This window comes from Odontomachus brunneus, unplaced genomic scaffold (assembly GCF_010583005.1).
Source record: "Odontomachus brunneus isolate Ranch 3 - 2012 unplaced genomic scaffold, Obru_v1 Obru_scaffold_009, whole genome shotgun sequence".
Lineage (NCBI taxonomy): Eukaryota > Metazoa > Arthropoda > Insecta > Hymenoptera > Formicidae > Odontomachus > Odontomachus brunneus.
This window is the reverse complement of record NW_022639459.1, coordinates 1,704,003-1,728,903: the sequence shown is the minus strand read 5'-3', so window position 1 is coordinate 1,728,903 and position 24,901 is coordinate 1,704,003. Positions and strand designations below refer to the sequence as shown.

The window sequence follows — 24,901 nt, the reverse complement described above, 5'->3', positions numbered from 1 at the left end:
CCGAAGCCTTGGGTGGCAGCGGCACGATAATTAAGAGGAAGCTTTTGAGATCGAGCCGTAATTGACAGGGGACTTTTAATCACGTCTCTCACCCTACCTCCAAGATGTCGACTTCTTTCCCTCGGGGGGGCGGCGGGTGATACACCATGCCGCCCTTGCCGACGCCGTACAGCTCGAACATCTTTCTCCCTGATCCCACCGGCCGCTCCTTACCCTTGCACCGGGGTTTTTGCCACTATCGCCAGTACCGTAAATACTGAACGAAGCGTCCTCCGGACGACGCAACGGCACGGTCGGCGCACGCGTCAACCCCCATATCGACCCGGCCCGGCAAGCGGTTGAAATCCAAAAAATTATTAGGGATTTGCGGTGCGGGTGCGACGAAAGAAGCTCGCCGCTCCTTGAAAGCATCGCGTGGCGCACAATTATCGGCTGGTTCTCGTTAATTATCGCGTGTACACCCTCGCGAGGCTGACGATGGCGACGGCTGACAGCTGCGTCGAGTCGCGCGGTCATGCGCAAAGGCAGCGGGAAGAGCTCGTTGAATTTTTAGTTATTCTGACAATTAGACGATTACTCTGTCTTACGTAACTCGACTCTGCCGCATTAATGAGCCTGTCGTGTGTAAAAGAATTATTTCGTCGGGTTTTTGAAAAATACACGTTGCGTCAGCGGCGTTGCGTTCAGCAACTTCACGGATCCATGCTTCATTAAAAACGTCCGATGTTTCTGACCGATCCGCTTGTTTTGTCATTGTTCCTTCTTTCTTGTATATTGCTGAAAAAGAGAAAAATCTCTTCTCCCTCTTTCTCTCTGTGGAAGTTCTGCTGTTACATAAAAATAATTATATATTGCTGAAACACGTAACGTTGAAAGTAAGTACTCGTGTTCCCGGATGAAGAATATTCCTTATTCATTCGGAACGATTTATCTTTGTGCATAAAACGCACAAACGATTGGCTATTAAATTGGCTATTGTTAGCAAATTATGCTCCGAAAGTTTCAACGACGCGATACATTCGGATATTCATGAAATGAATAAGCTGGGAGACATTTGTCAAGTGTATCCTCGGGATTATTTTTTCTCTCTTATTTAATTAATATTATTCGACCAGATATTCGTAAGATTGAGCATACATGACATGATATACATGACATGACGCCGTTCGAATATCGATGGTCCGTATCGGACCGGAACTCACGAGGCACGCGATGCTTCCTGTCTGCGCGCTGACAGATGCAGACACTCCCACATGTTTCTTTAGACACGAGACCTGCTGCCATCTGGGCGCCTCGGTTCGTGGTAAGAATTGTGCGCACGTTTGTTGAAAGTCACAGGGAAGAATCGCTAAAATTTCTCGTACCGGTCTCCTAAATCGTACCTCATCAATTTCTTCATTATTATCAAATATGAATGACATTTAACAGTAAAAATGCTGTTATATCTTAGTAAAAAATAAAAATATTTTTACGTAAAAACATAACGTCGTAGCAATCTTCTCTATCGGAGATTTCCAGAGATCAGAGATCATCAATTTTTTAAAATATTTTCACTTATCAATAAAATGAACAATCGAGAGAACTTTTTTTTTTTTTTTTCAAATACTCAAACACTCCTATAAAAATTTAATAGAAAAATCATTTTTTTGCGTCAGTTTAATATCTCAGAAGAAAGAAAAATTTTTCAATGATTTGGAACTTGAAATATTCTTAAATAAAAGGATGCGCGCGAAACAAACAAAAGAGACATATAGTATATTCCTGTTTAATCGATCAATGCCGGCTGCATCCTGATATTCACTGCCAATACTGAAAATTTATAGTATACGTAACATAAACTATAAATTTTCAGTACTAGTAGTGGATATCGGAACATAGTTGCCGATGGAACTTTGAGTTTAAAGTCTATTCAAACAAAAACTTAGAACAGGAGGTCCGCTTGACACTGCAAATACTTTGAAGCGTCAAGAAAAACGATATGATTGGTCTACTCATCGCTCTGAAACACTTGCAACGCCAAACAGAACCTACTCTCAAAAGGACTGTAACGTAAACTGAGATTATGAAAAATTCACACATTGAAGCTTGCATTATATATAAATTATGTATAAAAATGAATGTATATATAAAAATAAATGTATATAAATGTAATTTTGTTCGATAGAAGTAGTAAATTTGTGAGTCCCTTTAATGCGCCACTGAAGATACGACACTGAGCCTTACGCCTCCCTAATCGACGTTGGAAGAAACAGGCAATAGAAGGGGATATCATCCCAAGTAGCAGGGTGACGTCAAATGACATATTAATGACGCATTAATGATGATTTCTAGCGTCAATAATACGTTATTAATATGCCAATTGACGTCATCGTGTTTGCTGGGATGTGATTGATTTCACGGACGATTAATTAATTGCTAATTATGTAGCGCTTATATCGAATTTGAACAAGACGGTCTCGCGGCCCTTCGGGCTCAATGTAACCTCAAATCTCCAGGCAATGAATAATATAATGGAAACAAACCTCGTAGTGGTCGTAGCGGGCTCGTGGAGATTATACCGATCTCGTTCGTCGACTCCACGTTGTCGATAAATAAATGATACAACACGAAATATCGCAAATCCCTCGAACGTGACCACGAATTACGTCGCGCGCTTCTCTCTCTCGCGCCCACGGCTCGTTTTCCCGCGCTCGCTCACTTAATGCAGTCGGTGGCGCCATCTCGAGGCCGTTCCGCCAGTCTGGCGAGTCCGTCCGCGCGCGACCGAGCGCCATATTGTTTGCGGTGTCGAGCAGTCGAGCACGTCCTTCGTCGTAAGCTCTGAGTGCGGCCTCGTGTCCGGCGTACCCCTGTGGCTATAGCAAGTGTATTACGACAGCGACAAACATTTCGCGCAAAAGCAACATGAAGAAGACCAAGGATGTGTCGGACGAGGACGAGTATTCGGCGGACGATCCAGACGAGGTCGAAGGTGCCTCCGAGGAGGAGTGGACTCCCGAGGCTGGACCCGAGGTAAGCCCACGTCATACACTCCGTCATCCTCGTCGTCGTGTCCTCATCGCGCGCATCCTGACGACCACCGAGTCGCAGAGCCTCGTGGGTCGCCGTCGACGCTCTTCTGACGTGATTCTCCGTCGGCGTATCGCGCAAATAACACCCCATCAAAGGAGCGCGTTTGAGAAGTCGAGTCGTTTCGAGACGAGCACTCCTCCGCGATTCAGACGCCGAGGGGATCCCTCGGCGATCGCGTCTTCATCGTAGCTCCTCCAACGATGTTGGATCTGTTACATCATGTCGAGTAAACACACCTGCCAGCGCCCTGCATTTCTCGTGAATTACACCGAGCTCAGCGTCGGCGGTATTAGCGGCTGCCTTCATGTCGCTGCCGCCGCCGCCACCGTCGCCGAGAAGCGCGCGCGGATTCCTCTCGGCGGTGCCGTCGCCGTTTCCGGCGCGTCTCCGCGCCAAAGCCGACCTCGAGGTCGCGGCCGGTGGCTTCCCGCGTGGTCGTCGAGCCGCGCTGTTAGAGCGTACCTTTCGAGGTACGGCCGTTCATGCCCTTCCGGCTTGGAGCCTGCCGCACCGCGGCCATCGTTGCCGGCCGGCCGCTTGGTGGCGCCGATCGTCGAATTTTTCAAATCGCCGCAGCGAGGCGGGCGACCGCCGCCGTCTACTCCGCGTTTTAGTTTTTCTGTCCGACGCTTCGAACAGAAGCGTTATGTCGAGGCGTGAACGCCGATGTCATGTCCGATTTCTGCTTGAACGGCGTGACAGATCATCGATTGCATTTTCTAAGTTTGTAATTTGTAACAACAATCGATAAATCGATAGATCCTTAGATGGCGATGCGGTTGAAAGATAAAATGAGGCCTGTTCTTTGTAACTGCACTGCTGAACTAGTGCAATAAGTTAGAGTGAGAAAACGTATATTTGTCTCGCTTCAATATATTGCACCAATTCAGCAGTGCAGCTACAAAGAACAAGTCTATGATCTAACAGATAATATAGAAAATAGAGAACGTCTAATAAATAGAAGATAATGTTTTGAGCAAATAAATTTGAAATATGTATATTTTATATTTTACGACTTGTTATACATCGATATTAAATTTTATAAAAAAAAATATCTCTTTTTCTCTCATATGAGATATGAATAAAAGTCTAATTTTGGGAATGATTATACAAAATATCGCTTTCTCTCATATGAGATATGAATAAAAGTCTAATTTTGTGAATGATTATACAATATGTAAATATATATATCTTATTATTTTACTATGTTACTTATGTTTTTTTTAAAGAGTGGTGCTAAAATAAGGCCACAGAGGGAAACAGCAAAGAAGCGACAACACTCTGAGGAAGAAGAGGAAGAGGATGAAGATGAGGGTGAGTCAGATGATGATATTGACGAAGAGGATTCAGATTCTGATACAGGGAAGAAGCCAAAGAGGAAAAGGCGCTCCAAGAAAGAAGATGATGAAAAGGATTCCGAGGAAGACGATTCTGACAACAGTTTCAATGAGTCATCAGGAGAGGCTCCAAAGGATTACACAGTAAGTGCCTTGATCTATATCGAATCAATCTTAACATTTTCTTCAAGATGGTTATTAACATTGACACATCACACAGTCTGGTGCATTTGTTGTTGCGAAAACTGATGTTGATGGAGTTAATGATCCACCTACATTATGGAGGATAGATGGAAAAGCACTGTTGCAAAAGTTCTTACCATTTAAGGAAGATGGCAAGACATTGTACAAAAGCACATCGACAGTAAGTGTATTATCTATTCCTCAAGATTGTAAATAAACTCATCTATTTACAGCACATTACAATAGAACATAAATTATTCTCATATAATATGTAAGTTCATAGAATACATTTTATTTCAGTACTCTGGGTGGTCAGTTAATAACAAAGACAATTACTTAGTAGCCCATGTGACCTTTAAAGTGCAAAGTAGAGCAGAGACAATTGTTGAACTTCATCTTTTTCAACAACAAGAAGTAAAGTACGTATATGTATTATTGTTGTTGCATTATGTTGTCTCAACGTGTACTCTCAGTGAAGCTAGAAACTAATCAATTCCTTTCTGTTCGTTGCAGGGACGAAAAAGAAGACTAAAAACTAGGTCGAGTTTGCTCTTAATTTGTTTATATACGTTTTAAGGTATGCTAAGGGAAAAAGAACACATCTACATGTACACACAGAACACTGTTCAGAAGACATATTTGCGATTTACACACAGATCCAGTTAATGACATAGTACTGTAGCAGGTTCATACTTAAAAGGATAAGATTGGGTGGACCATGGCTCTGAGTTTATTACTGGGGGGTAGCTTTAGCTATAATTGATATCTCTGACAGATGTATATGTGTGAGCTTCAATTACCAATAGAGCTACTCACAAGCAGCGTCGTATTACAGAGTTTGATGAATACAATAACCGATAATTTATCAAATATTTTACGTTATTGACGGAGAAATTAATGTTACCTAGTATAACGGATGCATGTTGGTGTTCATTTTTTTTTTTCTTTTTACGACGCCACATCGTTAGTCTACTCTTCATAATTTAAACTCTAGTTTAGATATGCAACATTGGCCTTGTGACCTATATGGCCAATTCGAGCACGCCCTTAGACAGAGATAAGAACCGGGACTGTTGCTAACAGTACTGTAATAGAAACTAAAAAGTATTCAATACGAACAAAAGAATAAAATAATAAAGTCTTCTCAAACAAGACAAGTTGGAGTGAATGTAAAATATGATCCTCCTTTTCTCAATCAGATTTAGAATAAAAAAAAAATATTAGTTGATACCCAAGTGGCACAAAGAATATAGGATTCTACAAATTATATACATACATATGTATTACGGTTCATACCACTGCTGTGGGCGGTGCTGGGCCAGTTTTGGTGTGTACATTTAATCTTAAGATGTAACAAAAATTAGGGAACTTCCAGTAATTAAACAATCTGCATTTATATCCCTCACATGATTTTTGAAATAATCGATTATATAGACGAGAACTTTTGTATCATTATTGAGACAATGAACTTTTTGTCTCTATCACGAACATAATTTAATTTTATGATATATTTATGACGTTGCGTTACCACACATATCGATCTCCAAGAATCGCGACATACTTTTACGATTATATTTATAGCTCAAGGTAAGGAAAAGAGCATGTCTTGAATGTTTTTTTCGGTAGATTTCTTTCCTACAAAACGTTACAAGCGGTATCTTTAGGAGATAAATTTCACAGACACGAAACGTGCTTAACACATATAAAAAAGAAACTCAATTGTGGCAAATATTTATTGAGTTTCTCCACAATTATACATTTTGTACCTTACTTTCTACAATGCTCTTACGCTGTTTATATAACTACTTTCTATATATTTTACGTAGATAATACATATCTTATTTAGACTTCATCACTTAATATTGTGCAAGAAATCAGAAAAATACTATAGATAGATTTCATTTAGAGATTTATTATGTGAAAGATAGTGTCCCAAAGTTTCCCATTTGTACTGAATCATATTGGTTGAGTAGTCGTATATATCTGTGTTAATTACGATTTCACGCGACCATATATCATTAAACGCAGTTTTTTTTCATTAAGTGACGATACGATCAATTAGGACACCTGTTTCTACACAATCATCTTGACTGACCCTCGCGACATTGATGGTTCATACATATATGATGGTGATCATATTACGGTGTCTGGGTCTGAGCTGAGATCTAAACACCATCCAGCAAGTGTTAATGACGTCAGAAGCGAGAATATGCATGTTCAAAAATTTTTTAGCAAAATTCGTTTTTGAACGGGAAATATGAAATTGATAAAGTGACAAAAATTTGTAACTAAAACATAACACAGGTTACGTTAATTTTACAATTATTTATTGATTATCAGAACAAAGGGAAAGTGTTTGTAATATTTTACAGATCTATCTCAATTGATTACAAGCGCCGTTTTATGAATGTCCTTTTATTCCAATGCATCCCGCAAGTATTTTCTCACTTCTGATGTCATCGATCAAGATGACCGCGGCAAGCGATCAGAAGTCTTAACAAAAATGAATAAAACCGCACTTAGTAATATCAGATAAACTTCCAATCGATGTTGTTAGCATTTTAAGCATTATGCAAAAAGAAATGGACAGACATATACATTTCGTAACAATATACATATTAATTTAATGTATTCAATATCTTTTTTGCTCCTACCCGAATATTGTTCTCATGGATAATAATGTTCTGCCACTGTATATGTATCGGATAATTTGTATACATCTGATCGATCTTCGCGGAAGGAATGCATTTTTAGATTCAGTGTGCATTTTCAGATAATGTGTAAATATGCCGAGTATTTAGAGCACTCTCTCGTCTCTCACAAGAATTGTCTCCTGTTTCATATATTTTAAAATCGATTGTCAGTTTATTTTTTAATAAAAAAAACGTACCAACAATAGCTATTATTAATTGAAACAATTAATAACACGAAATTGAATGTAATATATGAATTATTAAAGACGGAAGTATATTTTGATCTTTGTGCTTTTTTGGGCTGACACGTTGAGTGCCATATACAGTCAGATTATTTAACACACTGTCAATTCCAAGAGTTACATTCGATTAGTAATATTACTTAGTAAATCATGAATATTTTGCGAGATCATAATTAGTTGGGTAAGTAAAACTATCCATAAATGGAATTCTTCCAGATCCACATGTTACGTGCCACTCAGCGTGTTGATATGCAAAATTTTTTTACAATACCAACTCTTGATACTGATTGTCATCATATTAGGTCAAAATATGATAAATGACCGCTTAACTATAAATAATTAATATCCAAACGGATGAGTTGCTCAAGAAATATATGGTATCACATTATTCCTGATTATGAGAAATTGATAATAAATAGAAATATCACTGTTGATGGTATCTATCGAAGACTAGATCTTCTAGAATTTTCTTGTATGAAATAGAGATTGGTCAACGCTTATTGATACCAAAATTATTTGACATACTCATTAAAAAAAAAAGTGACAGAAATATCATATACTTCCATTATTATCATAATCATGCCCATTATCATGTTCCTAAGAACATTTTGTGCATATGTATTATCTGGCTAAATGTTAATCTGACTAAAAATAAACTATCCAAACGGTATAACATGATATCCAAAAAGAAGTATCAAATATGAATAAACCATGACACATCTCTCAATCACAAGTTAAACAAAGACATTCAGTTAACAAACTTATAGTTACAAGACAACAAACGTTAATTCCATATTTCAAACTTAACAGACAGATATGGGAATGTGTTTCTTTCAGCCAATGACGTCGATGTACCGTCGGTACCGTTCTTCAATTTTTTACATTCACTTTGAGATTGTAACTTTTGTTAATTTATCTTAATTATAATGAACATACATTAACTCATTCTTAAACAAAATATTACGATAAATATGTTGCACTTATTTTTTTGGTCCTGTGTGCTGGTGTTTAATATATTGAGAAATATAAAATCTGAATGTAATAACAAGATTATATTTTTTATCTCTACTTATAACCCGCATTGAGAGTAAATGTATACAAAAGAAAGTACATGGGTTGTAAGTGAAGATGTAAATGTATAAAAAGATCTGTGCTGTGATATTTTTTTGGCGTAACATTTTCAGCACGCACAGAGATATAAGTAAATATATATTACGTCTACTTTTTATATTTCAACTAAAAATATAGATGCTAAAAGAGATTGGTTGTTTTCATATAGTTTGTAGAAATATTTTTGGTCATAGTAGACGATGTATACTTTACAAAATCCGAGTCTCGAAAATATTCAACCTTTGAAATAGAAGAATAGATTCAGTTTAAATAGGAAATTCCAAATTTCTATAAGATATTGATTTTCTCCTTCAAATACACCCTTCTATATCACGAAGCATGACTTTATAGTTAACCATTTTTAACTACCAAAGTGAGCACATTTATAGTTAACCATTTTTAACTACCAAAGTGAGCACATTTAACTTTCTAAACTTTTCTCTAACTAACAAATCTAAAATCCCGGTTCCATTCTAACCGACCAAATATTACTTAGCATATCACGAATCTCCGCCACTTCTCTTCTATTCCTCGCCAGCATGGTTTCCAATTTCTTATTCTCCTGCATAATCTTTTCCATCTTTTCCAAATACTTTCTTTTATCAATGTGGCGGCGACAATCCAAACAATTCCTACCGTGCTTGCAACTTTTACACGCCTTACCTCTGTAGCAACAAACCTGAGTGTCTTTCGCACAAGAATGATCACTCGCTTCCGAATCTCCTTCCGTAGTTTCGAGGTGTTCTATTTGATTGATAGAATCGCTACTTTTCCATGGCGAAGACGTATAGTCGGGATTACCGAGACAAGACTCCGCGTCCGTCTTCAACTCCGGATCACCTTTACTTTCAGTCAACTGGAACGACTTTGGTGCGCTTAATTGGTGTATATTAATATCAGTTACGTCATACGATATCTCTTCCTCATTATCTACATTAGATTCGAGTATTGCGTCTGCTATGCTAGATTTGATAGGACTTAGGCTGCAATACTGCATCGCCGTTGTGTCGCATACTCTAGATTGTCTTTTGAGACTCTTTCTTTTTTGCAATAACGTGCATTCACTGCGCTTATCTTCAGCGATGTGCACCGCGCCATCGCTAAATCTACGTCCCTCGTCAAACATTTTGTCCTCCAAGGACTTGGTGTTGCACGAACCCTCGCTGGCTCTTCGAATATCAGGACAGTGTCGCGGAAACTCATATCTCTCATATCTAGAAGGTGTCTCCGCTACATTTCGCTCTCGCTCGTTATTATCTATGTTTGTGCCACTTTGAGCAATATCCGAACTACTCGACGAAGATGCCTCATCATCTTTTGATTGATCAGGCTCAGGAAATTCGACAGTATCGTTAAACGACAATTGTCTCACTAATTGTTTGTCATTATCCGAGAAATACGAATGCTCGAACAATACCCTTTCTTCCGGAGATGATTGTTTTGACTCTATGGAATCGTCAGCGTCTAACGTAACGCTATAATTATCTATCCTGTCGACAGACGCAAGTTTCGTATCGCTGGAAGATATCTCGATTAAGTTGCCGTCGCATCCGAAGACAAACGACTTTTGGCCTGCAAAAGAGAAGACATCTCTATGATCAATGTGCGATATATAATAAATAAAACATTAATAAAGAATAATCTCTAATTGTTTTCTCTCGTTTACCTATTATCATACGTTTATTGCGCATGTCGGGACTTTTGGAACGTGGCTGTTCCAAGAATTGTCTGTTATCGGGAGACAGAACGGATAATCTTCCATTTTGTTGCAACGGGCTGTTTTGCTCGCAGCAATTGTACGAACTCGTATCCACTTCATGATTGTCGTGCTCTCGCAAACGTTCCATGATCTTTTGCACAATTTCCGACGGGGCTACATACGGTGATCCTTCCAGAGAAACGTGAGAAAAAGAAAAAATATATTTCACCGTGTATACACGTCCATCACGGCCGGTAACAATAATGCCACGAAACAAAGTGTAACGTCCATTCAATATACAAACTAGAGATGAAGAAAATAATTGAGAGATATACACACAATCTGAGAATGATATAAGAAACATATATATATATATAATGACTTACATACGCAAAACTGTCTCAGCTTAGCAGTTATAATCGCAACTGAACATTTTCAAACACACATTGATGCACAGAATTAATAAAAAAAGACAGAAAAGGAACTAAGTGCTGCTTTGCAATAAATAACAATATTGCGAAACATTAGGCTCTATTGTTTGTGTTTTGAATTCGTGCTCTTCTTACACATTAGCACATGTATTTTACTATATTACTTTGCATTTATATCTTACTATTATGCATGCAAATTTACTTTAAACTAAGATCACATATAATCTCGTGTTCACAATCTAAGGTCTGCTCTTTATTACCGAGTTTTTCTCGAATTCTAAAAGCATAATGCCATAATCGCACACACAATGAATCCAAAGTGATCTCTATGGAAAAATAGCGAAATGTTGCATCTCAACTGACTTTATGCATAAACCCCAAAGCGAAACCAAGGAGCTATAAAGAAATACTTTAAAAGGAGAATCATAATAGTACGAATAAAAAAGAATAACTACGTGTTTCTTTAGTTAGGCGTGAACAATACGATGAGACGTATATTTAGTGGGTTCAACTAAAGAGCTTTTAAGGATATATCAAATCACTCCCATTTACAGATTCTCGCGCGTGACTTACAAAATTACTTGGTCCGGAGTTTCGGCGCTGTCGGACACGCGTAGGCACGCTTAACGCGCTATTGCTTCCTACAAAATTATCATTTGCGTAATACTAGAGTAGAGTAGAGCGTAATACGTATAGTAGAGTGTCTTTACGAATTTACTTTATGTCCAGAAATATTAGTCCACGAATTACTTTATTATTCCATTAATTTACTATCAATTGATATCGCAAAAGTGGAGCATTGATTTAACAGATAATTAACTTGATACTCAGTAGCTAAATTGACTCCATGAAATTGTTGCTGCCAATTCATCGTGATGACATTACAGTCGTACGTTTATTCAGTAGAATTTGTGACTATGAGATTCTTGTCCCCGCAGTTTCTCACGTGTGTGGACACCGAAAATAATATTGTAAATTGTCAGCGAAATCTCACCCGTTAGGCCTCTATATCCTAAGGATACCGAGTCGAAAGACTCGCTGGTCTGTTGTTGCTGCTTAACGAAATCGTCGATGGCTATGCCTTTTAACGACGACGGCTGTAGGAACCTCTTAGGAATGCGAGAAAGTGGGCCGTTTTCCTGCGGACTGGCGGTACAACCGCCGAAGCCGAGGTCGAGCAAGATCGCTGTCGGATCCGCCCTTCGTAATTCTAATAGGCTCTCGACGCTACTGCAGTGACTGCTGTCCGATTGAAAGCTCGCATCTCGAGCCAGTCTGTGCGGCAGCGAACTGCAATTGAGACGAGATCAACACATTTGATTTTACCGCACTGTAGAGAGAAGAAGAGAACGTTAATGTCGTATAATTCGTGTATTACCTTGGTAATACAGGTACACTCATTGCTGGCGAATTAGGAACGTTAATAGGTGCCGATACGGTCATACTTGGAGGCTTCGATTCCTTCGTGAATGGAATGTCCTTAGGCTCTGTTGGTGTTAATGGTTTGCTTGGCATATATTCTTGGCACTCCCTTGCAACAGCAACATCTGATTTTGCAGGCAATGGTATTGAGTCAATCCATTGTTGAACTGGTCCAGCACGTCGTCTCATTTCCCAGATCCCACGTAACCAGTCTGTTACTTTCAAGATAGTCTCCTTGCCCACATTCTCTGATAAATCATACATAATACTTGTACATATAAAACATTTGGTAAGTCAAGATTGCATCATTAGCTGTGTGGCCCACAAATATAATTTGAAGACTATATATCACTAGTTAAAGATATATTATTTCTTTTATGATATACATTGTATATTATTTATATTGTATTTCTAAAATACCTTGACAGAATCATATCTTGACAGAATATACATCTACAGTAGTGGATCAAATGTCTAAAGGCAAAAAATATACATACTGAATGGTAAAATAATAAATAATACATGATAATAAAATAATCTGTGATTTTTAAGTTGATTCCATAAATAAATATCATTGAGAAATAGGAATTTGCAGCCATTATGATTGGATGTTACATTATGGTATTGCCACAAAGAAACTTGTAACATAACAATGATAGCAATGTGCAAAATGGATACATCTATATACAAATTATATTTTTATTTGCTACTTAATTTTCTTTAATAACTATTTCTCTAAAGATGATACATATGCATATTATGAAAGCAGCAAAATATTCAAGATAGGTCGTTTGTGATAATTTCAATACCATATCAGAACTTGAAAGGATATTGATAAGAAAGGATTGTTTCACATATCTGCACAGACATTTAAAACATTCATAATAAAACACCATATGACTTCTAAGTAAATTCTACAAATGAATGAGTGAGAAACAAAAATATGCAGCTGTTATGATTTGATGTTTCATCATGCTTTTATTGCTGCAAAGAATTTGTAACATAATAATAATAACAGTGTGCAAGATAAATTTATATATAAATTATATTTTTATTTGCTACTCAATTATAATATTCTTTAATATCTACACGGAAAAAACAATATGGTTGATCCATACAGAAATCTGGTTGTGCCAACCAGATTCAATAGTAAAATACGGAACAACTATTTATGTGGTTGCTGTAACCAAAGAGCAATGGCTGAGTTACTTATGTTGCAGCAGTGATACATGGTTAATACAAACGTGGCTCATTACGCGGCAATTACAAATGAATATTTATCATATTACTCAGAACCAGTTTTCACATATATACATCTCTAGCTGTGCGCGTAGTGAATTGCTCTTGTTTTCTAACATCGCAGCTTTGCAATATAGTATTGATTAATGCAACTATATCGATATTTAGCTTGTCTATGCAAAATGATCTCCTTACTAATTTCTGGTTGCCACAACCAGATCATGTGCAACTTCATTGTAATTGACACATCAAAGTAAGTAAGTCAAATCAACCATACACATAACTATCATAAGATATGTAGAATGATGCAGCTATTTGCTTACAACTAAATATTTTTTGTTAGGTGCATCACATTTATTTTTTCCATGTATCTTTCTAAAAATGACATATGTGCATATTGGAAGCAGTAGTATGTCCAAGATGAATTGCTTATGATAATTTCAGTGCCATGTCAGAGCATTAAATAATGTTGACAAGAAAGGATTGTTTCACATATCTGCACAAACATTGCAAAACATTCATAATAAAACACCATGTGATTCCTAAGTAAATTCTACAGATAAATATGACTGAGGAACAAAAGTATGCAGCTATTATAATTTGATGTTACATCATGATATATTATTGCTGCAAAGAAATTTATAACATAACAATAATAACATTATGTGCAAGACAAATTTTTATATAAATTATATTTTTATTTGCTATTTAATTATAATCTTCTCTATCTTTCTAAAAATAACATATATATATATATGTTGGAAGCAGCAGTGTGTTTAAGGTGAATCGCTTATGATAATTTCAGTGCTATGTCAGAGCATTAAATAATGTTGACAAGAAAGGATTGTTTCATATATCTGCACAGATATTTAAAACATTCATAATAAAACACCATATGATTCCCTTCTAAGTAAATTCTACAGATGAATATAACTGAGAAACAAAAGTATGCAGCTGTTATAATTTGATGTTACATCATGATACATTATTGCTGCAAAGAAGTTTGTAACATAACAATAATAACAGTGTATGCAAGACAAGTTTTTATATAAATTATATTTTTATTTGCTATTTAATTATAATCTTCTTTAATATATATCTCTAAAAATAACACATGTGCATGTTGGAAGCAGCAGTGTGTTCAAGGTGAATCGCTTATGATAATTTCAGTGCCATGTCAGGACATTAAATAAATGTAGAAAAATGATAAGAAAGGAATGTTTTCGCATATTTGTACAGTTCGACACACATGCCGTGCTCCGCAGTTCCTACTCGGATGAAGCTCCAACACAATCGACTCTGTCCTCCGTGACACTTGGAAACGCAAAGGAAAAGCACAGCTAGCAATATATCAAAATACCTGGATCCATATCCTCGCTCCTGTGACCAGCATGAAGAAAGAATACCGTGAAAGGGAGCCGTGAGCACGTGCGGCACACATGTTAATTGTACACTGACGTACGTGCTCGATCGAGTTTACGCACGACTCGCAAAATCGTGTGCGATCCATTCCGACGAGCGCCAAAATTGCTCTCTCAGATGAGAATTGCGAGCGAGATGCGAGCAAGTGCAACGCGAACGCGATGCGAATGTGCTTACCTTGAACTGCGGACGGACTGGCGACAAACGAGCTGTCCCTGTTCGGCAATCAAAGCGGCACGAAACGCATGTTCGCGCGACTGTTGTCGCCTATATGCCGATAAGTGATTTGTGCTCGCGGACTGATTGAAACTGCTGAGACAGATGCGCGCGCGACCACTTATCGGGTGGCCCTGACAGTCCGCCCGCCACGTCATGTGCTAGCAGAGCCGTAGTATCATTACCTTTTCGGGACCTTAGGAATTTTTCAAGGTCTCTCCAATCGTCCGACACGAATTAATTAAAATATAAAAACGATCAGTTGCGGTCTCTGCGCAAAAGTTGACAAAAACTTTTTGGCACTCGCGTTGGTTATCACAGTACCGTATGCCTAATGCTGCGTTTAATAGATTTTAGTAAATATGCAGTATAACGCTCTCATCTTGGATTTTTTTCAAACTGTAAATTTGTATATTTTAGGGCATAGAATTGATTTCTGAGAACGAAAATTGTCGCTCATTTTTCGTTTTCTTGCTTCTTTTATTTTAATGTTTTATGCTGTCGGTAAGAGAGTAGGATATTAATATTATAAATATGAGCAGGAAATGTGAAACATTTGTTACGAAGGCCTCGAGAAGCACCCCGACTAGATACGAGCCTGATGAATCGGTCACGTGGACGTCGATACACAGCCACGCGCATGACAGGGTCGTTTGAAGAGTTTCGTACTCGCGTTCAGTCGATTCAGCGTTGCTGATCCAGCGTCAGTGGTTCTGTCTGCCTTATATTTGAGAAAGTGTAATACGTATAGTGCTTCTGGGAAAAATGTCGTCACGCTCGCACAAGAAGAACAAGCACGTGTTGATGCAAAGACGACCTCGGCAGGTTCTTTGCAAGGAACAGAAATATTATCAGGAGAGGGACAAGTCGGACGATGAGCACGAGGCAGGTTAGACTGATGATGCGTGGGTTTCGCCTTGGAATTCTATTTGGTAAATTCGCGACACACAGTGAGATTCGCAAGATACACTGTGTGCGAGAGAAAAAATAGACACGTATAAATGAGGTAGAAGAGACACGAGTCCTTCGAACCAGGATTGCGTCATAGATTTCGAGATACGTCACGCAGATTGTTTGTCTGTGATGTACATATGATCTCTTTTTTCATGTAGACAATGTAAGTTATATCAGAATATAAAAAAAAATGTAACTAAATTATGAGACAGCCGCTGTATCTGTCCTCGGACATTAATGATAAATATAATATCAAAGAAAATTTTATCAGAAACTTTACTTCATTATGTGACAAATTGGTAAGTCAATTCTCTGTAGATGAGAATATAATCAGAAAATTTTATGGACTGCAATTTATTCAGGAAGCAATGTTCATAAATTTATATCAGAATTCTAAAGATCAAAATAAAGGTACAGATTCTTTGGAATCAATCTTTGAGCGAGTCATATGTTCTTATATGACTTGACAACAGCTATATATCACACATTATCTACATAGATGACATATGGTTTACATTGTCTAAATGTAGGTGTAGAATATTAAGATTTATGCGATAACAGTCGATCTTGGTTCGAGCTGCATGTGTGACTCATAGTTGAACTTGCAGAAGAACCCACAGAGAACGACACCGTGCCGTCAGTCGCGTTTCCCGTGGCTATGTGGGACCTGCAGCACTGTGACCGCAGGAAGTGTTCCGGCAGGAAGCTGGTGAGGCACGGTTTGGTAAAGACACTGAGATTAGGTGCTCGATTTCCAGGCTTAGTGCTTACCCCAGTCGGCACCAAGGTAACTAAATACACAGCGTGAGTATTTGTTCGTTACAGGTGCGGGGACGCGTGGTGAAGTTGTGATCGTTTTGCAGTGCGTGAGTCCGACGGATCGAGATATAATACAGGAGTACGGCTGCGCGGTTGTGGACTGCAGTTGGGCGCGCGTGAACGAGACCCCGTTCAACAGAATGAGAACGCCCAATCCACGTCTGCTGCCGTTTCTGGTCGCTGCCAATCCTGTGAATTACGGGAAACCGTGCGAGCTGAGTTGCGTGGAGGCTATAGCAGCTGCTTTGACCATAACAGGATTCCATGACGAGGCTGCACTGTATCTGGGAAAGTTCTCGTGGGGACACTCGTTTCTGGAGTTGAATAGCGAATTGTTGGAAAAATACGCTCTCTGCAAAAGCAACGAGGAAGTGATCGCGGTGCAAGAGAAGTTCCTGGAGGATGCGTGGCATGAGAAATTAAATAGGCATGGTAAGGACGTCGGGTACACTGCTTGACACTCTCGTTTGTTAATATCGAACTTGCCTCTTAATAACGTCTGTTTTTAGCACTTCCTGATTTTCCACAAAGTGATACCGAATCTGAAGGAGAAAAAGAAGGAGAGACAAAGAAGGACGACAGCTCGGTATCAGAAGTGATCAAAGAACTAGACAATACAAATATATAGGGCACACAATATAGGCAACTGACAAGTTTTGTATATATATGAATATATTTGAATCTTGTATATTTAAAGTGATATTTTGTTAAACTATTGATTTATATCACAAATTTGTAATATATTGTGATTGAGCAAGCCGAGAAAAGTAGTACTTCTATTTGCACTGCCCTCGCTTGTGCACTTCACATATCAAATATTTTTTTCATAAAATAGAACTATAGAATATATCGCGCCATACATTTTTTAGAAAAATACTTAAAAGTATATATTTTCGCAGTCGTCATTTATTACTCGCGAAAGTTCAATAAAACGTTCAGAAATCGGCACTCTTGCGTGGATTTTATAAAATATCAGTATGTGTGAGAATTAAAAAAAATTATAATAGGGGAGACGGATAAAGTTACAACAATGCTTTTATTTCATAAAGGAACAGAAATAAAATAATATTTTAAAGACAAAAAACTTGTCTCGTGAATTTACCACTGTGTTAAAATTTCCCTGCACCTCAATATTTGATAAAATTCACATAAGAATGTTAAAAGTTGGCTAAATATCGGGACGTTTTCCTTTGTTTAACACATTAGATTTGAGGTGAAAATACCAATTCCAAAACATACATCTAATGTTAGATATTCTTATTATTTTGATTTTTAAATGTAAATATTTGAACTTTTAACATAAAATATATACAATAAATATATATATGTATTCTATGTTGAAAGTTTAAATATTTGTATTTAAAATCCAAAACAAAAAACACATAATAAGAATGTTTAGAATTAGATACATGTCTGAGTATTGGTATTTTTATATTGTATCAGGCAATTGATCATGAACTTCTTCTTTTTGTGTGAAAACTCGTGAAAAGTGAGAACTTTCAAATACTTTTAAATCAAGAATATTTTCACTTTTCACGAATTCACACTGAAGAAAAAAATTCACGGTCAACCCGCAGGGAATCGATTACAAATCTGTTTTTCACTGTAAACATGTGAAAAGTGAAAGTTTTCTAAGTTTAACACTAGATACAGATACAAGGTAAAATAAGATTAGTTACAGATACAGTTAATGAAATGAAAAATCTAACTAGTTACAGATAAAAGTACACAAAACATATGTAGATATTGTAATTAGATACATATATTTACTGTAATTAGATAAATATATCTACTGTAATTAATAAATATATCTGGATACATTACAACACTGACTATAGATAAATGCGCGCATATGCATGAAACGGTCTAAAGGAAGGGGGATTCGTGATAACATGTATGTCTAAAAGATGTCGAAAAGATATTTAAAAACATCTTATGCAACAAAATGTTACATAAGATATCTTTCCGACATCTTTCAGACATGCATGTTATCCGGGAACTTTCCAGGGTTCTGCGCACAGTGACAGTTCGACGATTATCGGCCGAGCGGAGACATCGGGCTTCGACGTTGCGCGATCGTCCGCCCGCGGCGCTGCTCTCCGCGGCGGCCTGTCACAGCTGATGCGCGGTGACGTCACTCAAACAAAGCCATGCGCGCTCAGAGCGCGAGAGAACGAGTTGCTCCGCGATACGAACGCGCAGCCAACACATATTCGGCGTCCGCGGACACGGCGAGGTCCGCGTTCCTGCACCTCCGCGGGTGCTGCGAGTCGTCGTCTCGAGTTGTCGTGGCCGCGCATCCGTCCTCGTCTCGGTCGACGAAATCTGCTCTGTTGGCGTGCGTGCCTCCAGGATGCCGTTCATATCCAAGGACTGGCGCAGCCCAGGTGAAGAATGGGTGAAAACGGTCGAGGGCTGGGAGAAGAAGAAGATTCTCGAGTGCGCCAACAATAAGACCCTCTCGCTTCTCTTGCGGTAAGCTGTTATCTCCAGTTCTCTCTCTCTTTCTCTCTCGCCTCTGCGTCTCGCTCGTTCTTCCCCGTCGCGGTCCTTTGTTCGCCGAACGACAGCGCGCGTCCACTTCGCGATACTACGACGCGGCGCACAGCTGTTACAGCAGCGTTTACATCGATCCGACTGACAGCTCCGTTTGTTTACATATGCGAGCTCTCTCTCTCTCTCTCTCTCTCTCTCTCTCTGTCTCGCGTGCGCGATGTCTAACCGATCGACTCGCCTTGACACGGCGATCGGGTATGCTGCGTCAGCTCGACCCGTCAGACGACGGTGATTAGCGCGCGACGCATTGTCGTTCGCGACGGTCGGGCCGAATTCGCTCTGCGAACGCGCTCAGTCTTGCCCATTTTTTGCACGCTCGCGACGCACCGTGTCGGCGCGGTCTGTAAATGGATGATGATAGTCTACTCCCGACACGATACTGCGGCTGACAATAGCGACAGCAAGCTAATCCGTCGATCCGTATAACGTGTGCACACCCGTAGACTATTCTGCATAAGGCAACCTGTGTTCAGACAACTCTTAACGAGACAGCATTGTTATCGTTTTGTTGCTATTGCGCAGCTTTTCTACCGCGTATATCATTATGCCATGCATTGTATCGTGTATTGTACCGCAATGTAACGATAACGACACCGTCGTTGTTACAAGTTATAGAACAGGTCTGCTGGACGCGACGAGGTGCATTCTCTCTCTCTCTCTCTCTCTCTCTCTCTCTCCCTCTCTCCCTCTATCTCTCTCTCTCTCTCTCTCTTTGTCGTCGCGCGATCGTTACTCGACTATTAATTTTGCTCGCAACAGCCGCGACATTCGTTCGAGTTGCTGCTATCAGATTTGCGATTTACGAGATCGCGGACTGACGTACAAGCGTCCTTGCGCGATTCGATCGCCGATCCTCCCTAGCGCGACGCGCAGCTCCACACTCGACGCGGGTGATACCATGTTATCTGTCGGCTGTGCCGGCCTGCACGAGTCGTAACTCAGGTGGCTTTCAGGTTCGCATAGCGAGTGTGACACGTCGTGCCTCCCGGAGTGATCCGCACGCGATGCCGCGTCATGTAATAATACATGGTCGCGGCTTGTGTTCGCGTTTATAACGGAGTCACGGCATTAGAAATGTGCTGATGGAATGCCACTTATTTTTCTCATTTTCTTGTCAGGTGAATCCGAGGTCTCGCGATTCGTCCTCCGCGGAAGCTGTCGGGTACTTGGATACGCGTTAATAGTCTTTGCTTCACGTGAGACAACACTCGGATTGAAATTTGGAGTTGGATCTAAATTATCTGAGTTCTTTCCAGTTTAATTATGCGACATATGCGACATTGGTTGCGTATTTCTGAAATTTTTGCGTACACGTAAGTTTTATTGCGCAACTATTTTATGATACAATTATACCTGCGCGAAGGAATTTACGCATACGCAAAAATATCATGAATATGGACGAAGAAGCGGAGGAAGAAGCTTTGCGACTGTTGTAAAATTCGCGAGTCTCACTGGCACATGTTCTTATATATTCGGCCAATAGGGGCGTACACCAATCAGATTCACGGATTGTACAATAGTTGCATTGCGGTTTTCTCTGCTGAACGCAGTCGTTGTAGCCGTGATTCAACTGAAAAATTCACATCTAATTCCAAATTCAAGCGTGAGTGTCCCACTTGTGATCATTTTCGAAGTAACGACCATTAATACGACCCGCTTGATCAGTCTCGATAAATCTTCAATTACTACAGATCGTTCAATTATTTCCCGGAAATGTTCCTCGCATTTATTCGCGAGGGTGGAAACGTGACGATTGACGAGGCACTTTTTACACCAGTATTGCAAATCAAAAACTTACTCGAGATCACAACGGTTTACGACTCTTCCAATTTATTTCGCGCTCTATGCGATATTTCACGTAGCGACAAAATTGTCGCGCAAGCCGTGATCGCTGTGTGACAACCGTCTGTGTCCATGTCGAGCTGGATTTTATTCGATTCGCGCGGATTCTCGGATTCAATTTTAGTTAGTCATACACTCAGTAACACAATTATAACTGACGTTAACTATACTGTCGAAATGTCAGTAAAACGAACGCGCGATCACCGTTTTGAGGTGGAGTGAGCGAATAGCTCACTTATCAATGTTCCAGACTGTGCTCACAGGACATGAAACATTACCGGATAGTTTAGGAAAGGGGCAATTACAATGTTAACAATTGGTTGACAGTTAGTTCAATTGATTAGTAAAATTAGTTTACAGTTTATGTCATAATATTTATAGAAATGTTTACTAAGCTTAAGCTTGTGGATTCGAAGGTACAGCAATGTTCTTAAAAATTTTTCTGTTTGGAGTCTGGTTTCCACACTTTCGGTATGTACAAATTACGAAACTTTTGGATTAGACAAATATTATGCTGACAGCTTGAGATTTTACATTTAAATTTTTTTTCGTTTCTGTCACATATTTAGCAATACTTTTTTATTTATTTTTGCACGTACTTTCATTGTGTAAAAGCATTTGTAATTCTGTACAACCAATACAACGTAAACTTTGTAGAAAAAAGTCTGTATATCGTCGATAAAATTTTCAGCTTCAATATTCCTTTAAAATCTTTCATGAAAGCAACTGTTTATTATATCTGAACGAAAAGGTTTGGTTCTGAATAAAGTGCCCAATAAATAAGTACTTTTCATTTTTTGGACATTTTCTCTCTCTCTTTCAACATAATTATAGTAGATTGCAGTAGATTGTAAGAAAGCTTGTAATGAAGGCAGAGAGGAGAACGACGGGTCTATTGTGTCGCCAACACGGCTGTCCGGCAATTTCGTCGGTCGGCTGTCCGGACGTCGAGCTGCCTCGCAGTTCCCGAGATCGACGTGATTGAGGGCCGAATTGATGACCAATGCTCCGACGCGCTGCCGCGGATGATACCATTTCTCTTTGTGCGGGCGCATCACGTCGGTGCGCAAATAATTTCCGTTCATGTTCGATGCACACGTGCGCGCGCACGCTTTGAATACGATATCGATAAAGAAGCGAAGGTCGCAGTAATCCGAATTTATTGCGTTCAAACCGAGGAGAAAAACACAAATAAATTGCATCAACTGTCTCGTTGAAAGGCGAGTAATCTCGCGACATTGGCTGCGTTTGACATTTCCAATTTGTGATCAAAGTGAGCGCGCGCAAACCTGTTTCTCCACGATTAAGCGCAAGTGTGTAAAATATCCGCGAAATTATTGTGGATAACTTACGCAGTCGCGCGCTCATTGGTCGCGCGTAAAGATCACGCGAGTTTGAAGTTTCGAAGGCCCGAATCGGCCTGCGTTCTTCTTCTTTTCTATTTATTGGCTGAGGTTATGGTCCCGAAAGTCTGCGAGCAGTTAGAGGCGATTTTCTGAGCGGTGAATTTTAATATTCATTTGATTTGCGAATCCAGCCGAAGGCTTGAGTGCATCGATATTTTCAAAGAAATATATCGGGACCAACGATCGAACTTCCGACCGCGGCTCTCCGAGGAGAATGTATCGATGAAGTATTCTGAGCTTTTATTATCCGATTCTACCAGTTCCGATGAAGTTCTGTGCCAGCCCCAAACAAATATATCCTCAAAATGTCACTTTCCTCAGTGGTGAAGTGCGCCGTAAAGGAGAACGCGGTCTAGGGAAGCGGCATTCATAGTCATGTCTTATATATCTAAGTCTTAAGTTCATCTTAAGTTCATCTCCGGACACCCGCACGGTTTCATTGGCCACAGTGCGAACGAGCCCGCTGCCATATAAGGCGGAAGAGGAGAGAGTCAGTTGTTTTCTTCCTCCCTCTATCAGCGAGATTGCGCCGCGCGCACTGCGCGTTACGTCGCGCGAGAACTTCGCACTGTTGTCGCGTTGCGTCGTTTCCCAGCGATTCGATTATCTAAGAATTAATTAAGCGCTAATCAGCTATGATATTCATGAGGTATTGCGCGTATCAGTAGTCGTTGTCTGAAATTGCTGTCACGTGAGAAACTTAGACTTATGTCAAACTTGTGTTGGAGTCATCTCCTTCCTTCCTTCCTTCCTTCCTTCAATATATGGCTACAGGCCTCTATAAGAGTAATGCCCCTACGCCAGTTTCCGATTAATGATATAATTTGAGAGTAAAGTCTTGGAAATTTATATTATGAGTTCCAAGACACGATCCAAAAAAATCACAAGGTCCGAACATGTTCGAACACGTCTTGTCGTGACGGCGGTTAGGCCGGAACTTGGAGTCATCTCGTCAAAGTATGATAACGAAAGAAGGAGAGAAGAAAAGAGAGAGAGAAATTATAAAGAAAAGAAATAGAGAAGAAAAGAGAGAGAGAGAGAGAATTATAAGAGAGAGGGGGGGAATTATAAAGTAATTGGGAGTTGCTTCTTGCTGAAAAGGGCAATTAAAGAAGATTTGTAAATGATGACGGTCGATATGGTAGATGAGCTGTAGTGACGACGTCTGCCATTGCGTATTTATACATTCAGTCAAATTGAACAAAAAAGTTCTCTACCATTTTGCAAATGACCACATACGAACGCAGTGTCACGTGTATCTATACACGGAAAAAAAGTTTAGTTGATTTAACCAAATATCTGGTCGAATATGAACGATTCAGATATTCCGATTGAAGTAACCCGAATTCTTTTTAAGTTAACAAGATTTTTGGTTGGCTTAAATAGAATTCGGGTTACATCAATCAGAATTTCTGGATTGTTCATATTCGATCAGGCATTTGGTTAATTCAATTAAACCTTTTTTTCCGTGTATGGATACACGTGATAAAGAATACCAGGAAGGAGCATAAAGAGAAAATCCTTTGTTAGAAGTGCGAAGGATGTGACGTAGTGAAAGTGAACCAAATGCGACTATCGATACTATGGAATCGAAGTAAATGTTACGACGTAATATTGTCAATTAATCGAATAGACAAAGGTGCGTGAACGCATTGAAGAGAAAATTGTTACAAGTGACTAATTTTACTTCCCTCATCAATATTAGCAAAATATAAATACAATTTTTCTATTATTCTTTTAAAATTAATATTCCTTTGCTATATACTTCCAAGATGTTTAAAGTATATCGCCAGACTGTTTCCGTCACTTATGACGTAGTTCATATCATCAAACTGAACCAATGCAACACAATCGATTACCTACGACATATCGCAACATGTCCCTTTCTGGTATTCTTTATTCAATGCGTGTACCGCATGATTCGACTTGTCGAATTCATGTCCAGCTCTGAATTCGAATGTCTCGCGCGACATCTGATTAATTGCGGGCTCTCACCTCCCGAAATTCGTCGGAAACGCATCGAGAGGCGCGAGCGCGCGTCCTCGGTGCGGCCGTCGTCGTCGTGGGCTCGTGCATCGCGATTTCTTCGACCGGATATTGAGCCCATTGTGCTCGTTGCACCAGTTGTGTTTGTGGCCGTGACAGACTTAGATAATTAGACCCGTTCAGCTTGCACTTGCGAGCGCGAGCGCGCATTCTGAAGGAGAAGAAGAACGGAAGAGAGAGAGAGAGAGAGAGAGAGAGAGAGAGAGAGAGGG

The 24,901-nt window shown here is 39.4% G+C and overlaps 5 protein-coding genes across 10 annotated transcripts in view; 3 read left to right on the top strand and 2 right to left on the bottom strand.

Moving 5' to 3' along the window:
- The window catches only part of LOC116840411 (dipeptidase 1-like), a 10,499-nt gene extending 7,777 nt beyond the window's left edge, over positions 1 to 2,722 (bottom strand). Inside the window, exons 1-2 of one of the 3 annotated variants that reach the window (XM_032807085.1) lie at positions 1,203 to 2,722; positions 98 to 777 (exon numbers count right to left, since the gene is read on the bottom strand). In XM_032807085.1, the coding sequence (XP_032662976.1) occupies positions 98 to 181 (84 nt within the window). In that variant the 5' untranslated portion in view covers positions 182 to 777; positions 1,203 to 2,722. Of the gene's footprint in view, positions 1 to 97 lie in introns of all 3 variants that reach the window. The other 2 variants (XM_032807084.1, XM_032807088.1) reach the window with 2 other exon arrangements.
- A 38-nt stretch (positions 2,723 to 2,760) lies between these two features.
- Positions 2,761 to 7,223, top strand: LOC116840414 (nucleolin-like). Its single transcript, XM_032807092.1, has 5 exons — positions 2,761 to 3,012; positions 4,302 to 4,553; positions 4,630 to 4,773; positions 4,893 to 5,011; positions 5,106 to 7,223. The coding sequence occupies exons 1-5, from the start codon at positions 2,905 to 2,907 to the stop codon at positions 5,122 to 5,124; spliced, it is 642 nt and encodes a 213-aa protein (XP_032662983.1). The 5' UTR covers positions 2,761 to 2,904; the 3' UTR covers positions 5,125 to 7,223.
- LOC116840410 lies at positions 5,544 to 15,375 on the bottom strand. Of its 3 annotated transcripts, none has more exons than XM_032807081.1 (6): positions 15,028 to 15,375; positions 14,789 to 14,808; positions 12,146 to 12,437; positions 11,762 to 12,057; positions 10,304 to 10,525; positions 5,544 to 10,209 (listed from the first exon to the last, which is right to left on the bottom strand). In XM_032807081.1, the coding sequence occupies exons 1-6, from the start codon at positions 15,222 to 15,224 to the stop codon at positions 9,092 to 9,094; spliced, it is 2,145 nt and encodes a 714-aa protein (XP_032662972.1). In that variant the 5' UTR covers positions 15,225 to 15,375; the 3' UTR covers positions 5,544 to 9,091. The 3 variants fall into 3 exon arrangements, with proteins under 3 accessions (XP_032662972.1, XP_032662974.1, XP_032662973.1); XM_032807083.1 differs by lacking the exon at positions 14,789 to 14,808 and adding an exon at positions 12,610 to 12,663 and having other exon boundaries at positions 15,028 to 15,148; XM_032807082.1 differs by lacking the exon at positions 14,789 to 14,808 and having other exon boundaries at positions 15,028 to 15,176.
- Positions 15,376 to 15,720: 345 nt separating this feature from the next.
- LOC116840413 (ribosome biogenesis protein TSR3 homolog) lies at positions 15,721 to 17,601 on the top strand. 2 transcript variants are annotated; one of them, XM_032807090.1, is made up of 4 exons: positions 15,721 to 15,955; positions 16,629 to 16,807; positions 16,884 to 17,271; positions 17,349 to 17,601. In XM_032807090.1, exons 1-4 carry the CDS (start codon positions 15,832 to 15,834, stop codon positions 17,465 to 17,467), a joined length of 810 nt encoding a protein of 269 aa, XP_032662981.1. In that variant the 5' UTR covers positions 15,721 to 15,831; the 3' UTR covers positions 17,468 to 17,601. The 2 variants fall into 2 exon arrangements, with proteins under 2 accessions (XP_032662981.1, XP_032662982.1); XM_032807091.1 differs by having other exon boundaries at positions 15,765 to 15,998.
- A 1,400-nt stretch (positions 17,602 to 19,001) lies between these two features.
- LOC116840412 (F-box only protein 32) overlaps positions 19,002 to 24,901 on the top strand; it is a 28,461-nt gene continuing 22,561 nt past the window's right edge. Inside the window, exon 1 of the mRNA XM_032807089.1 lies at positions 19,002 to 19,314. Coding sequence (XP_032662980.1) covers positions 19,193 to 19,314 — 122 coding nt within the window. The 5' untranslated portion in view covers positions 19,002 to 19,192. The remainder of the gene's footprint in view (positions 19,315 to 24,901) is intronic.

Coding starts and splice junctions, on each gene's coding strand:
- LOC116840414 (XM_032807092.1), top strand. CDS start 2,905: ATGAAGAAGACCAAGGATGTGTCGGACGAGGACGAGTATTCGGCGGAC. Junction 3,013..4,301: donor CTCCCGAGGCTGGACCCGAG/GTAAGCCCACGT, acceptor TTTTTTTTAAAG/AGTGGTGCTAAAATAAGGCC. Junction 4,554..4,629: donor AGGCTCCAAAGGATTACACA/GTAAGTGCCTTG, acceptor CACATCACACAG/TCTGGTGCATTTGTTGTTGC.
- LOC116840410 (XM_032807081.1), bottom strand. CDS start 15,224: ATGACGTGGCGGGCGGACTGTCAGGGCCACCCGATAAGTGGTCGCGCG. Junction 12,058..12,145: donor AGTGTACCTGTATTACCAAG/GTAATACACGAA, acceptor TCTCAATTGCAG/TTCGCTGCCGCACAGACTGG. Junction 10,526..11,761: donor AGGATATAGAGGCCTAACGG/GTGAGATTTCGC, acceptor TTTCTCTGGAAG/GATCACCGTATGTAGCCCCG.
- LOC116840413 (XM_032807090.1), top strand. CDS start 15,832: ATGTCGTCACGCTCGCACAAGAAGAACAAGCACGTGTTGATGCAAAGA. Junction 15,956..16,628: donor GGACGATGAGCACGAGGCAG/GTTAGACTGATG, acceptor TTGAACTTGCAG/AAGAACCCACAGAGAACGAC. Junction 17,272..17,348: donor TGAGAAATTAAATAGGCATG/GTAAGGACGTCG, acceptor GTCTGTTTTTAG/CACTTCCTGATTTTCCACAA.